A 17,331-nucleotide genomic window follows, 5' to 3' on the forward strand; every position below is an offset into this window, starting at 1 on the left:
ATATCTCTTCGCGCAACGAACGATTCAACTGCAGTAAAACTACAAAACACGCATCTAAATTCAAACATTGTTCATAAAAAGGATAGGCTGTCCATAATAAACTTACACGGTGTAAAATCATACTAAGAACACTTTGTCTTAGAACTGAGTGTTCTATAACTAAGAGCACAGAGAAAACAATGTTAACAGTGGATGAGTAATTTGCAACGAACCTAAAGTTATATTTCTTAGACGGGTTGTTAAAGATATCAAAGCCGTGAATATTATCAAGTTTATATGGATTTAAGTTTAGCGTCTTTTTCAGCAGCGGAGCTACATTAGACGTGGATCTGCAGCTTAATGTGGGATCCGCACTACAGAAAGTCCCACCCGGAATCGAACCCGAACCAGACAGACATGAAGGAACTCCTTATCAAGTTTATAAAATAACACGTGAAGTATGTCAAACTGAGTTGGAAAATGATAGTATCTCATTGGACAGAAATAAGACCTATGCTTCCAGTTTTAACGAAGTTATATGTGTATTAATCTTAATATGATATATTACGGAACTTGCACGCTATGGTATTATACTTAATCACACTTATACCTATTAATGATAAATTCTCTCATATTTCTTGCTTCGAAAATTTATAATTAGGAAGAAAAAGTAATGTGTAGGGATTCTGTGCCGGTCTTGGTCTTTCTAGAGTCCAGAACCTGAAAAACTTCGAGCGTTATTGATGTTTCAATAGAATCTGCATCTATCCCAATGAAGATACGTACTGCATCACAATGGACTGACTTTCTTGTTGTTCTTTCTTGGTTTGTTTTACCTTTAGCGTATTCTACACTACAGTTTACTTAAATGCATAAAATACTGTTTGGAAATTTATAATGCAGCATTTTCTGGCATTCATAGTGCTAACTCACATACATACGTACAAATATAAGGATAAATAACGGGAAATATGATGTACTTTTAATAACAACAGAAATCACTGATCATTGGGAACTGATAATCACAATTTAAATGGAACACTTTCAACTGGAATTTATTAGATCTACACATACTCAAAACAATACATCATATATTCTATAGAAAAGAAACTTTGCGGAAATATACTACAGTGCAAATCAGTACATATTTAATTGATAAACCTACAACCAGCAAGGTACCACCAAATAACATACGAAACAGAACAAACAATGAAATATGACATGAAATTCAACAGTTTCCTGATTTTTAAAACGAGAAACCACAGGACCAATTTTTGTTTCCAGGAACATAAATTTAACACAAAATATAGCAACACACATGAAACAAAAAGAAAAAAATCCATAGAGTCTGCAGTCGTTCTTAAATGAAATCGTAGTTGTCATCAACAAAGTGGTAATATAACGTTAATAGTATTGTCATTTCATAATTGTTTTGTTTTAATGTATTTTGCATGGTACACCGGGAACTGGACAACAAAACAATGAGTCCAAAATTTATATTGATATCAGAACCACTTTGGGGTTTTTATTCACTTTTGAAGCTAGGTATCACTACTAGATAAGTGCATTAGTGACAAATAAAAAGATTTATGTCGAAGACTGTGATTCACGTAATATAGACAATGTAGTGTTCAACAATAAGAAAGTGTTAGTGGGTATGCACGAAGCATCGAAAATACAGACTGTGGACTGCAGATTATACCCGAACACCACATTTAAATGTTTTAGATAGCGTACGATTCATTATTTGAATATTTTGGCTATTCCAACTGTAGACGTCACGTAATGTTTCACAATGTGTGTACTTTCACTGTCTCTCGAGAGTGCACGTGAAAAAACCACGAGTAAGCGATCTGTCAGTCACACTATTTAGTGGTCATAATTAAGACAGAGATGAATCGTTGATTGCTGAAATACAATATCGTTTGAAAACCCTGGAAGTCTTTTTTATCTCTTTCTTTTCTCTCTTCAAGAAGCACATCACTTCCATGTAATACCATGTGCACCGAAAGGTTCAAATATAGTATTCTGAAAGGGGACTTAAAGTGCTTGTAGGATCTATAACATAATATATAATGTAAGTATTAGGATTTAATCAGCAAGAACGAGTAACAGTAGTGCTACAGGTATGAAAAGAAGGTTGAGCATATGCAACGTTATTGTCATTATTAAGCCTTTTCTTCTTTCTTTTAAAACTCTGGAAATATTTGTCTAAATCAACATCAAACCATGAATTACCCACCGTTCTGCACACGGAGTGTCTGAAAATACCCTTGTTCAATATATTGGATTCTCATATGTCCCACTTGGGACAAATTACTACTGGTATTGGATAACTAAGAAAGGCCGAATACAGCAGTAATACAAAGAAATGTCTTGAAAGAAAAAATTCCAGTTCGTTAGTCACTTATCAGATGGAAAGATGCAAAGATGGAAAATTCCCATCTATAACGGGCTGGATGAATTTAATAACATAGAAAACTTAATTTTTTATTCTCTTCGTTGTTTGTTTGAAGCCTAACGTCCTTTCCTCTATGAATCATATCCGAACCACATATACTTACATCGGGAAATGAACCTGAATTCTCAATATCAAACTGAATCTGTACCGTACTACGTAGTGCCTTACTTTTTTCGAGGTGCACGTGAAAATAATTATCAAAGTAAATTATATTATAGCTTGGCAAAAACAATGTTGACAATTTTGCTCCTTAAAAGCAACCGTTGATGTTTATAAGCGAAACGCTTTGGAAACTTCATAGTGTGGGTTAATTGTGTATAAAAAATGTAGGAAACAATAATAATAAAAATAGTTTATTCAGAAGAAACAGATACAAACACTACTAAATAAGTAACATTTTCCTCTAAAGAAAATATATTACGGTGGTTCATGTTTTATGACTTCCATGTATTTGAGTCTCATCACCTAAAATGGTTCTATATCAGACCAAAGTTCCCAAAAAGAAAGAAAGAAAAAGAAAAAAAGCTCAATTGAATAATATTAAACGGTGCACCAAACGACCTCAAGTTTTGAGTGAATTTACAGTCTACAATATGAGGCAAAGTAAAGACAATTGTAAGTTAATAAACAGACTTTATGAAGATAATAACTATCAAATGATTAAAGATAAGTTGGAAATAACGTCAGACGTGAAAACATGTCCATGATTCCTTCCTATTAAAATTTTGGATCTGAATCGAAGATGGTAGACTTCAATGATGGTACTATATATGTAAAAAATGAAGTTCTACCTTAAGTACCTCTATCCAGCGCCGTAACTTAGATTTTTTCTGAGAGGGGGAGGGGTAAACATTAATACGCGTATTTGGGTCCCCTAGAAAAAGTCGTTTTTCTAATTTTTGGGCCCTTCTTTCCATATTTCTCTTACTCTTTGTGGGCCTCTTCTTTCCATCTTTTACTCTTTATGGGCCGCCCGGAGCCTGTGGGCCCTCCCGCACGTCCCTAGGCCCACTCCATACATGACAAATTAATTAACGGGATGACATTGACAAATCTCAAAGCCATGTGAATAAATATTTCTAGGGCCCCTAATAGTAAGATATTTTTACTGAAATGGGCCCACGACTCATTTTAATTTTATTTACCTTTTGTGTGCTGCTTTGTTTATGTAATGTAGTGAACATGCTTGATGCTTAATTTATAATTTTATGTTCGTGTCGTATATGGAGTAAGAAAATTTTGTCTTAAAATGGACCCCCTCGAACGGCGAGAAGCTTCTCTGGGGGAGGGGCAGTTGTTCCTTGCCCGCCACATGTTACGGCCCTGCCTCTATCCACCCCTTCTAATCACTACTTTGGACTTTAATCCTTTTCTATTAAAATTTTGGACTTGAATCCATGATGGTGGACTTCAATGGTAGTACTATAAAGAAATAGATGCGGTTCTACCTTCATTACTCCTATCCAATCTTTTCTAGTAAATATTTTGGACTTTAATCCAAGATTTTAATGATGGTACTGTACAGTAATAGATGCGGTTCTACCTTCACTATCCCTATCCACCTCTTTCTATGAAAGGACCTGAATCCAAGATGCTGCACTTCAATAACTACAGTAATAGATGCGCTTCTACCTTCACTCCTTCTATCCACCCTTTCCTACCAAAATTTTGGATTTGAATCCCTTCATATTAAAATTTTGGATTGAAACCCTTCCTATCAAAATTTTGGACTTTAATCCAAGATTTTAATGATGGCACTATACAGTAATAGATGTGGTTCTACCTTCAATACTCTTATCCACCCCTTTGTTTCAAAAATTTTGGGTCTGAATCCAAGATTGTGGACTTCAATGATTATACCATAAAGTAATAGATGCGGTTCTTCTTTCTTACCTGTATCCACCCCTTTCTGTCAAAATTTTGGACTTTAATCCCTTCCTATCAAAATTTTGGACTTGAATCCAAGGTGGTGGACTTCAATAATAGTACTACACAGCAATAGATGCGGTTTTACCTTCATTACTACTATCCACCCTTTCGTATCAAAAATTCTGGACCTGAATCCAAGATTGTGAGTGGTTCTACCTCCATTACCCCTATCCATCCCTTCCTACCAAAACTTTGGATTTGAATCCGTTCCTATCAAACTTTTGGATTTGAATCCAAGATGGTGGACTTTAATGAAGGTACTATACAGCAATAGATGCGGTTCTAACTTCATTACCCCTATCCAAGGTATGATGTTACTGACTCTAACCGTTCTGAACTTACAAGGTACCTTTGTCTTATATTGTATATTATGATTAAATGCATGCTAAACTTAAGGTCCTTTCAAACGCAATTTAATATTATTCAATTGAGCTAATTTTTTTTTATGGCTATTCTAGTCTGATGCGAAAAATTTTAGAGTAAAACTTAAAAAAGAAATCGGAAATCGCAAAATATGGATCTCCCTTACATATTATATATATATATATATATATATATATATATATATATATATATATATATATATATATATTTATTTATTTATTTATATATAATAGGGTATTTTAAAACAACACGGACAACGTTTGGTAGATTATTCTTGACCCCAAGATAAAACAAAAACTATTGACCAACCTGGGTGCACAAATGCTTCCTTTCGGAGTTTTCGGCTGCCGAAAACATGAAAAACTGAATGTTAAAGGTCCATAGTTCCAAAACAATGAGACCTACCGTAGTCGGGTCAAAACTTCACTTAAGAAATAGTATGTGCCCTATCCAAATATCCATATTTCAGAATCCTGCAGTAGTTCCGCAACAATTTTTATCGAGGTAGTTGGTGAGTACTTCAAATTATGTGCCCCTAGCTAAACTCCCTCTACAAAAATTGTTGCGTGGTTACTTTAGAATTCTGAAATATGCATTTTTGGATAGCGCACATATTATTACTAAGTGAAGTCTTAACCCGACTACAGTAGGTCTCATAGTTTTGGAGCTATGGACCTTTAAAGTTTGTTTTTTCATGTTTTCGGCAGCCTATCACTCTGAAAGGAAGCATTTGTGCACCCAGGTTGGTCTATACTTTTTGTCTTATTTTGGTGTCAGGAATCACCTCCCAAACGTTGTCGGTGTTGTTTTAAAACACCCTGTATTATATATATATATATATATATATATTAGACGAATGTAAAATCAATTTGAGAATCGGATATGAAAAATGATCGCATTGAAAATCAGAACTACCATACAAAGAATTAGAAAAGCTCCGACGGATTACTTTTCTTCTAAAGAAAATGTTACACATAAAAGAAAAAAAGTGATATAAATCATTTCACTCACATGAACACTACTAAATCGGCGGTGAAAGTTAAAAAAAAAAAAAAAAATAACCAATACACAGACAACAGTGTTTTATGTAATTCTCTGTATTTTGAAGTGTATTATCTTGAACAGTTACTTATATTCTGCGACAAATATAAACTATGAGAACAAATATGTTACAACTGACAAAAAAACTGCGAACAGCTCCCAATTCTAAAGACATCGAATGTAACAGCAGTAACAGAAGCATGGAGAAACAACAACAATTTTGACAAAACCAACACGAAAAGAAACCTGGGAATACTGACGATGATTTTTTGCCACATATTAAGCCAAATAACGCAAATACAAACACACATTAAGACTTACAAACATTCCTGATTTTCTCTCAACATAAGAGTCATTTCATCCATATACATCGCAGAGTTTGATCCGAAAGTGTCAGTTAACCTGAAAACATTGTACAATTAGAAGGATAAAAGAGAACTTATCAAAGCACGATTGAACAACTAGTATTGTGTTACAAAAGATGAAAATGAAAAACGAACTTGAATAAACTTCAATGATACTAAAACAAAGTTAGAGTTGTTGTTGTAAATACTCATAGTATATATACGTTGGGAAAAAGAGATCTCAAAGCGGGCATCGAACAAATACTTACCAAGAAATAGTGAAAACGTTCATATCATAAAACAATAAAGAAGATAAAATCAGTAAACGTCATCAGATAGGGTGGGAGAAAGAAGTGAGAAGAAAAGCAAAAAGAAACTCTGGTCATGATCACGCGAAAGCTACATAACCTTTTATCATAAGCAACCACAATTCTTTGATGATGTACAGTTGCATAGAAGCTAGGGGAAGACACGAATTTTAAACAATACAGTACCGCTGAACTTACCGAAACTTGTGAAGCTGTTAAGAGATCGACTCCATTAACGAGATAATCGTCCCAGCTATCTACTGCGAAAACAGAATTTAAAAAATCGCTTTCATTCAAGACTTATATTATATAGTGTAACGGACAGACGTATTAACAGTACAATCTCGTTAAGTATCGCTACGTGATCCTAATAAAGACCTAGTCGGGCAAGCATAGGCTAAGAACATGTTATGAGATTATTCTCTCGCCGTTCATATTCCAATTCATTTTACAGAGTAAGCCCCAACCGGACACGCTTCTTTTCACTCTGCCAAGCAAGTTTACAATCATCTCGCCGTATAATTGACATTGTGGTGTTTATGACATTTTACATGAGAGTAATTTGATGGAAACACGCTGTTAAACTTTCGTAGATGGTCCCTAGTCGCTAGCAGAATCAGTTTTAGTATCACTATATTTTTGTTCACGTTAAATAATGAAAGACAAATACGTACCAATTTTTATAACATTTAGTTTCAACGACACCATTTACGAGAGTACGCCTCGCATACCTAATTCGAAGCACCACTCTGTTAATCTTGCACGTGTGTCTTCTATGCCAGATCTTTTTATCTCGTTTACTCAGAAAATACGAGGAAAAAAAATCTGTAAAGATTATAACTTAAGTACTGCAATAAATGGAAAAACTCAAACTTTCAATTCTCCCCTTACATTTTCCTAGCATTTATCCAGTACGTATCACTTATATTGATCCTTCTGTCTCATTCTCCAGAATGGAAATTAGTTTTTCAAATAATTATAGTAAAATATACAACAGAACATGCTGAATGAGCCAATCAGAGCTTCTTTACAGTGGCGAGATAGCTGGTGAAAAAACTAACACGTTTCAATCTAGTTTAAGCGCGGCGTGAAAAGCCAAGCGATATGATTTCTGTATGTTCTTTGCTATTCTTGCATGTGCTGAAATTACTGCGCAACTACGCAAGGTGAACTAAAAAGTAAGCGGTAAAGTGAGCTGCTCGCAATATCTTTTCACACTTAGCAATCGACATTCCAATGTAATGCCTGAAAGGAAATTTCAAAGCTACTTTCCTAATTTTGTAATTTTTCTTTTCTTTTCACAAATTTAGAGAAGCGCTTATAGTTTACCTTCTTTCGTGTTGTGTGATCTAAAGTTTTCACTATTTCCTGGTATGTATTGCACCACACTATTTCCTTGTAAGTACAGACAAGTTGACCACAGTTGCCAAGTAACGGAAACTTTTTAATAAAATGTAACTTACCTGAAACGCCATGGGACAACCTTTAACCTGTAGTATAGCTTGTGTTTATCGCGGAATTGTAGCAATAACTCGTGAATTATTTCCAAAAGAGTAGTAGGCCAATCTTCATGTAGTGCAGTACTAAGTTGGGTCAGATGAAGGCTAACATCTGCGCCAAACTCGCCAGTTCTAAATAGATGTATCATGATTGAAGCTATAGGGCATATATTCTTAAGAAATGTGACTTAACTTGTGCCTCAATTTGTTTCTTTAACTGAATATTTTCTCCCTAATCGGGAACATCAGCATTTTTTCCTTCTTCTGCATTACCGGATCCCTTCTCTTACATCTTCAAAACTGATTTTTGTTAGCCTATAAAATACCTTTTACACAGAACATTCTCTGACTCAATTTCAGTTATTGGTTGTTATCCACAATACAGTGACACTCAATAGGTGACAACCAACAATTGAAAACAAACAATACTTCGTGCAAAATGTATTTTATAACGGTAGCATAAACATAATTGGAGATGTAAAAGAAGAAATAAGGCGACGGGAAAAAAAATACTGAAGATGTTTCCAGAGCGGAAGGAAATATTCAATTAAAGGAACCAAATTAAGACACCACGTAAGCCATATTTCTGACTATTAGATGCTTAATAATATTCGGGGCAATGACGGAGCTAGGTGACGTGCTAAAGTTCATTTGGTATTCCTCAAACCAGAATGCAGGTTCGGATGTCTGTTCTGACATGTTGTTGTAATAGGAAACTATGCCATTATTAGTGAACAAAATCTGTATCATATAATGCACGTGATCACCTATATTGTCCATATAATAGGTGGAACTTGTTAGTCCCCTTTTTTAAATAACAATACCATGGAATTATGACATATACCAGCACAGAGCTCTCGTCATGCTTAACAGTAGGAAGCAGACATTCTAGAGCATGCACCTTTTTTGGCCGTCCGCCATGCATGAACCCGGCCTATTATTAGAAACAACGAAAAGAAAAAAATGTTCTTTCGATCACATTACCTTCTTCCAATCATCAGCTACCCATATTTGATGTTTTTAGCGCCATCTTTATCGCGTTAACGAGTTGGCGACGGTGATCAGAAGTTTCGAAATCGAAACTCGATCAAAAATGTTGAGATTATACTGCTCTCATCGGAATGCCAACGTAGGAATAGGTTGTTTCAGATTATGATTGAGTTCTTGCACTCAGTTGCTCTGCAGTAAGTCTATGACTTTGTGGAAATCCTCTTCAATCTTCGACAATCCCTCTCACCTAGAGTTGGTTTTCGTGCACTATCCTGTTTTCAAATATTTTGTAACGACTTTTGATGCCGTTACCACTTGAATTTTGTTGTTCTTGATAAATCTAACATACCGGCAGTGGGGATATCCTTGTCCCAACTAACCAACCGTGCTTCCAAATTTGCTTCTTTGAAAATTAGAGAGGTCTCCCATTTCGGATCACCACTATCTGGGCTATTGCATACACGAATCCATACTACGCCACCTCATGTATTACTCAACATTAACATAAGACAGTTGCAGTGCCCGAGTGTTCAGTATTTTCTATTTACATATATATATCATTTCTATTATCTCTGACTTTCCAGACTAGAGTTTGGTAGTACTTAGTTCTTCAACTGCCTCACAATGCTGGTTCAACACCAGAAACTGAAGCAATATGCACTAAATGGATGTGCGTTAATCATTCGAGTATTATATTCAAGTACAAAAGTAAGCGATCATGTAGTAAGAACAATAACCTTCTCAAAGGTCTGACTGAACTAATGCAAGCATCAAGAACATCTTGATAATTAAATAATAACAACAATAATAATAATAACTGAAATTTCATTTTGGTGCGTATTTTATTAAAGGTCAGAAAGGAGGAAAATAGGAACGCTTTCAAATTTTTAACTGAAAACCCAATTGCGGAAAGAAAATTAGGAATACCTGAGCGCAGATAAGAGGAAAATATTAAGATGGATCTCGCAGAAATAGGAATATAAAGAGAAACTGGATCCAGTGTGCTACGTACAGAAGTTAATGGAGAGCTTTCGTGAATGGAGCATTGAACTTTCGGGTTCTATAGGCCATAGTTAGTTACTTCATTAAAGGGCATTGCAATATAGAAATAATTCTCATCATAAACCAATTAGTAACTCACACGGTGCCAAACGAAATTATATTAAATAAATAAATAAAATATGAAAGCTTAAAGCAGACAAGAATTACTGTATTGATATACATTTATTTTATACACAAAGGTAGAAAAGAAGTATAAAGTATGAATGAAGTAGCTTAGTAATTTCCGCTCTCAACCTGAGAGCAAGGTTCCAGAACTTACTGCATCAGTTCCAAACAATGCGTCTGCTACGTAAAGAAAACATACGGTGGTTTGTATTTCACTTTATTTTCATGTAAATACGCTTCCTTACCTTCCTTATCTGATCCATTTGCTCTTTGAAGATCCTTCTTTCGGAAATTTAAACAAAAATTGCAACTTTCTCTTTCGTTATAATATTTATATGCCAACGTAAAACATAAGCATTTCATATGTAGTTCATGTCTTTGAAACCCAACGGAAACAAAAAGAATTCAAAAGTACCGGCGGAAATACGTCATCTTTGACCTATTCTATTGTAGACCTTAGTAGAACTACAAGTGGGAAAGATAATGCAATTGCTTTCTTAAAATTTTAATTTCTTAGATGTTTCTTCCCAGTCAAGATAATGTGAACTAAAAAGCCACGGAAATTTTTATTAAATAATAACTTGTTCAGCAAATAGTACTTTTCTATTACTCTCGGTTAAGTTCTACACATCGATCATTGTCGAAAGTCTTTTTCTACGAGCACTGTCTCCTTTCCTAAGGTTATTTGAACTTTATTACACTTTCCTTGTTATAGAAGCTTTAAGTTTACGAAATATTATAATTAGACACGTGTAACTTTTAGGACACATTTACTGAACCTTCACAGAATGTCATATCAGATTTGATGTTAATATATATATATATATATATATATATATATATATATATATATATATATATATATACACGATTTATGTGTTTCTATAGATAAATAAAAACAGCAGAGTAAGCGACTACTGACCAAACGGAAAACTGAAGGTAAGAGCAATTACTGAATATTCCCATGAAAAAGGTTTAACCCTACAGGATAGCCATATCGACATAGTTACTATATTAAGTGCTTGTATCCCTCCTTATGGCACATTAAAGAAATGGGCAGCTTAATTGAGGAGAAGGAGAATCAGCACTGGTGATTACTCTTGACAAAGAAAGCCCGTTGAAATACTAATAAAGAAAAATATTTACGACGTCCATGAAAATTCCATCAATGATCGCGGATTAATATGGTGGACTGCTGATAGAACCGGCTTGTTAAGTACAAGTGTACCCAAACTTCTAAGCTGTAACCAAAAGATAACCTGGAACAACGTTACAACTCTTCAGCTTATACGGGCGAATCCAGATTCCTTTCCAACTCAATTTATAACAGGAGATGAGATGTCGATTCATCATTATTAATCCGAGTCAACACAAAGTTTCAAGTAATAGAAAGTGGAAACATCTTTCATCCTCACCTCCAAAGAAGGTCAAGTGAGCACCCTCTGTAGGAATCACGTTAGTACCCTCTACAGGAAACGTGATGACTACTGATTTTTGAAATGGAAGGGGACTAGAAGGGATTATTATGCAGGTCTTCTAAGAGCGCTGCGTGATCATATTCAACAAAGTATCGAGGAAACTGATAAAAGGTATCCGTTTACATCAGGACAATGTTCCCAACTACACGTCAGTCGTCGGTATGATATTAATTTACGATTGCGACTTCAAATTGTCCCCCCCCCCCCCCCTAGTTTATTCAATCGATTTGGCACTTTCTGACTTTCGTCTTTCCCAATTTTTTATTTTATTTATTTTTTTTTTTTTTTTAAGTTGAAAGGTGTTAATTTTTATACCAATAATAACGTCATTCGTACCATAGATGACATTCGGCAAGGTTTTTACTAAACATAAACCACCAGCGACATTAACAAACTTGAACACCGATGGGCCAAGTGCTTTGAACTGTCAGAGGACTATCTTGGAAACCAATAATATACTTGAACTCTCACCTGCTCCTTTTATAATTCGGTTTCGGGACCGTCCTTACATACGGGTTCGTGAACAAAAGAACAAGCAGTGGTGAAATATATAAACTGTGCATGTGAATATTATGAAGTAACCACAGTTAAGATGTTTTAGGTTTCTACGCTGTCAAAGACTTACAATATAGGGAAACTATCTAGTGGTCCTTAATAACGAAAAAGTTTATCATCACAAATCACGTGAATGTTTTCATCTATCACTCTACAGATATTATCTGTGACACATTAGCTTAAAACAATCATTAAAAAAAAAAAAAAATCAACAAATAGTACGTAGGAAAATAATTAAAACTGTTAACAGATAGCCAGAAAGATGGATTTTCTACTTACTAAAATTTATCATCTACTTTTCTTCTAATGACTAAGATAGAAAAGTAAATAAAATAAAAAATAAAATAAAAACGTAGGTGTGCATGCTTCTTGTAAAATCAATACAGTAGACACAGAAAGGGCCAGAAAAAAATTGTGACGGAGTGGCAAGAATTAATGAAAAAGATTGTAAGGAAACTGTAAAGTGGGACAAACTGTCGAAGGCAAGATATTCACAAAACGCTCCTTAGTATTGTTCCCTATGGTAATTACTCTTACGAAAGGCAAATTTGAACAAATATTTCTTTCTGACAAAAGAAATGTAAAGGATTAGCTCGTCTACAAAATCAAAGTTTCTTTTTTCCTTACATAAGAAAAAAAAATGCATTTATCAAAATAAATTCACGTTCATCTAGTTGTTCTTGGGGATTCTAACAATACTTAGGGAATAAAGCACTGTAAATTATTCCTTTGATGCCTTATGTCGCAAATGTGATGAAACTTTCGAGTGTTGTTTTATTCCTCTTGTTCTTATTGACACTGTACATTGTTTATTATACCAATTCATCTTGTGGTTTCTTTACCCTAATGTGGAATCGATGATGACGGCATTAAGGTTTAAAACAACAGGATTCATTCTACCTAGGTATACGTGAGCAGTCATTTGCAGAAAATATTTCATTCGCAAGTTACTAGTAAAAATGTATATATAAACAGGGTGTAACTTAATTAATGTAACAAATGTCGGGAAATGATTCCTGACATCGAGATAAGCAAAGAAAGGTTCTATGAACACATAGCATATTGGGCGTATTGGCAGAGTGGGAACAGTGAGATCGAAGCAGCAGATATGGACGTGCAGAGAGAGACAAACGTACATTCATCGGGTATGTCATAGGAGATGTTCGAAGTGTCCGCCGTGGATAACAATGCATCATGACAACACCGGTTCATGGATTGGCGAATCCTTCGAAAACCTGGGTCATGGCAAACAGTTGCACCGGCATTATACATACGCTGTTCCAAGTCGTTGACAGAAGTAGCATACATTGCACTTCTAATGTGTCCCCACAAATAACAATGCAGTTGATTCAGATCCGGAGACCGGGTAGTGCCCGATCTAACGTCTTTGGAAATTGTTGCTCAACCACCGGCGGACATTCACACAGAAGTGAGCGGGAGTTCCATCGTGCATGTTGCAGCAAAGTGGTAGGGGTACATTTTCCAGTACTTCAAGCAGTATATCCTGCAGGTCAAATATTGTGCTCGATTTTGTCTTCAGGGTAGCATGTATGGGCCGATCAGTTGATCATGGGTAATACCATACCATACATTGAGTGCGAATTGGTTTTGATAAGTTATGCATGTTGATACTATCCTCAGTCAACAGTACTGATGTCTGAAACAGCATGATGGTAGTCGTCTGTTGAATGAACCAATGGCAGAGTGCTTCACGTGGTTGGAAATCCGCTTCTGTTAATTCTTGTTTCCTTTTCAGATGGAATGGATACAAGGTATTTTCATATAACGCATGACAAAGTCATATGACATGCATGTCACGGCTAAATTCCCTCGTAATTGTACTTGGCTCATTGTCCACATCTTCTAACACACGTTTGTCCATAACAGGTATTCGTACAAGACGGGGTCGACCAGCATGCACATGAGCAGGTAGTACGGTCTCTTGTTTTACACACGCGAAAATGTGTGTGATGGCTGGCGTCTGCTAGGAAAACGCTCCTGATAAAGTCATGCTGCTTCACACCCATTGCGCCATCTGCACGACCGTACATGAATAACATGTCGGCCTGTTCGAGATTTGAATAACGCATCATGTTTTAGTCGAGCAATGCCACTTGTCCTATTCATCACTCGCAGCACAATGACCGCACTCCTGTACAGTAGAGTCTTGAACACAAGCGACAACTGTGTTGTGAACCGAGCAACTACGAGCGTCACCACTAAACTTTCTAGATCACCTTCTCAAAGCTTATTGGTTTTCGATATCTCCTGTTCCCCACACTTTTAGCCCTCGCTAACTCTGCCAATATACCATATATGGTTTATGTGGCAGTATAAAAAAGAGAGAGATAGTTTGGAGTTTAGCGTCACTTTTCAGTACCGAGACTATAGACATAGACCTAGAGCTTAACCTAAGATCCACACCATACGAACTGCATAAGGAATCGAATTATGACATCTCGTGCCTAGCCAGTATGACGCTCTTTCAAGATAAGAGATAGTAAGACATGTCTTGTATGTATGCCTTTAATTAACTTTTTGACAACTGAAGAATAAAAACTATTGTAAACTTGTACGATACGAGACTAAAGTACATATAAAATTGCCTTTCCTCGGTAGAAGAACGAAGTCGCTCTTCTGGTCTCACAGGGAGGCTGATTAAGCTCTTGATGGTCCTTTTAAGTTTGAATGTGAACTTTCATGTTTGCATCCTTAAGTACTGAGGATATAAGGAGGGGATTAAGTCCTTTTGAAACGACAGTCTTTCTTTAGAGGCGAGGCCCAAAAGGCTCTGGAAGTCACTCAAGATTATAACTGGGTACTGAATAGTTTGTTTCACAAATTAAATTCAAATGATCTATAAATTCCACCTGTTCTCAATGGAACGATCGGCTGTGTACATATGATAAGCCCGTCTCTAAAGGATAAACGTGGGTTCCAAAATACGACCGGAACCTAAATCCGGTATAAGTGTTGGGTGTACAGGCCACTATACAAGAGTCAGCTCTCACACTATACTCCGCTCATTATTACATTATCACGCCTTTAAGAGCTGATTACATAGACCTCGACATGACTCTTTTAACAACATATTTTTAGGAACAAAGTTTGTTTTGTCTTGCGTGTACTAAAATTAAACATGAGGTTAACCAAACAGCAAAAAGTGCAGAGTATTGAGAACAATTTTCTAAAATGTTATTTTCGTACATGAATGTTTTCAGTTTCTACAAAGAATACAACCTCACTAGAGAACACGTAAAAGAGTAAAGAAGATAAATTCATTTCGAAATTTAATATATATAGATACAGACATAATTATTATTTTGAAATTATGCGTACTTAGTTGTTCAGAGTAATAAAATTGTGGCGAGTTCTACATAATTTGACTTTCATATAGCTGTATCGTATATTGAGTGGTAATAAAAAAAAATATTCTTGATTGATTGTCTGAACGATATGACTTAGTTCAAAGTTAAAACCTTTAAATTTAAAATAAATACTGAAAGGTACTCAAGCTTATCGCAACTGTTATTTAGAAACTACTTCATCTTTCTCAGACATTATCACACTTCCCATTAATCTGAATCATTATCAAGCATCAAAAACACATTCTATTAAAACTAACAATATTATCTTCCAGGTTTACACATGTTAGTAATATTCATGCAGGTATAACTAAGAACCAACAAACGAAAAGAACAACATTCCGAAAAGGGGGTACTCACAAATTCACTCACTGCAACGTGCTATCACACAAAGACACGCACATAATGTGTTACGGAATTTCGGTGAAACTGGAACTAATGTTAATAACACGCAACTACGTTTCTAACTACCACAACTACAATTTTTGCTAAATTCTACTTCAGCTGGTGTTGAACTAAATACCCTACCTTGTTAATGCATCTGTCTGTTGAATGTTAAAGGCAATTTCTTGTTGTAACATTTGCCGCTTAACATTTTCGATTTCAAGCCTTGATTTGTTTAATTCCTTCATTATTTCACCCTTGATAAAAAAGAACAGAAAAAACAGAGATAAAAATAATGAAAAATTTATGATTATCAAATACTATTCTACTCACCGTGATAATTGCTGTCTCCTCACCGCTTCTAACTCTAATTTTAAATTTTCTAAAGCTTCTTTTATTCTTCCCTATAGAATGAAAAAGTACGTTAAAAGTTGTACATTAACCCTGCCCTTTATTTATATTTTCCAAAACTACACAAAGTACGAAATAATTGAACTCAACGATGAGCAACGGAAACAATTCACTATATAATTCGTACTTGTATTAACAGGGAAAAATTTTCATTGTTTTATTATTTTTTTCTTTTACTTTCTTAAATATTGTGTTGTAAATTACTCTGATTACAAAATTAACTACTATAAACGCTATATTATTTGTCTTCTGCAAGAAATGCACTGACACAATTTTGAAAAACGATAGAATGTCGACAATGATACAATAACTGATATAAACATTTATAGAAGTGGACACCGCGTAGCTAATGTTACTTTAAGCTGGATTTTTTTTTTTTTTGTTCGATTTTATTGACAAAATATGACGAAGCTAAACCTGAAATTTATGACTATTTTCACTTTCTGATACTCAAATTTCCAATATATTAATAGCTGAGAACTGTGTATACAATTGCTATTTGAGTCTGAACGTATATTAGAACTTATCCGTTTCTTTTTTATTGGTTAGGATAACCACTAATGGCTTGTAATGTTGGTTTAATAAAAGGTTTTGAGTTTAACGTCCCTTGGTTATTGCTAAAGAACACGGACGACCAATGAAAGAGTATCATTTCCAATGAACCTGTGAAAACAGAATGTGGAAGGAAATGGAAAAACTCAGGGAAACCCACTGATGTTGTCCACTATACACATCAACTGAGACCGAACCGGAAGTAAGCTCCCATACTTCCGTATTGATTTAATGTCTGATTTATTATGCAATTAGCTGTGCTGTTTTTAACGTTCTATTTTAAAGTAAGTAAAATATCATTTTGGCTTAGTTAATTGTTGTTGAAGATTTACCTATTTGATTATATTGTAAACGCTTTCAACAATAGATATTAAAATCTCGCCTCCCATTGCTTAGTTACACGTAACAATGTCTTATTCATTGAACTACATAATGACTTTCACTTGCTCTGCAGTGTCAACAGAAATGTAATCTAAAGAAAACT

General features: G+C 35.0%; 1 protein-coding gene across 19 annotated transcripts in view; it reads right to left on the reverse strand.

Moving 5' to 3' along the window:
• The window catches only part of LOC145680975 (liprin-alpha-1-like), a 420,696-nt gene that overhangs the window by 57,724 nt on the left and 345,641 nt on the right, over positions 1 to 17,331 (reverse strand). For 12 of the 19 annotated variants that reach the window (XM_081752194.1, XM_081752198.1, XM_081752201.1 and 9 more), the window contains 2 exons: positions 16,029 to 16,141; positions 6,116 to 6,196 (listed from right to left, as the gene is read on the reverse strand). In XM_081752194.1, coding sequence (XP_081608320.1) covers positions 6,116 to 6,196; positions 16,029 to 16,141 — 194 coding nt within the window. Of the gene's footprint in view, positions 1 to 6,115; positions 6,197 to 16,028; positions 16,142 to 16,217; positions 16,289 to 17,331 lie in introns of all 19 variants that reach the window. The other 7 variants (XM_081752211.1, XM_081752210.1, XM_081752209.1 and 4 more) reach the window with 3 other exon arrangements.

This window comes from Thermobia domestica, chromosome 3, assembly GCF_964235325.1.
Source record: "Thermobia domestica chromosome 3, izTheDome1.hap1.1, whole genome shotgun sequence".
Classification (NCBI taxonomy): Eukaryota; Metazoa; Arthropoda; class Insecta; order Zygentoma; family Lepismatidae; genus Thermobia; species Thermobia domestica.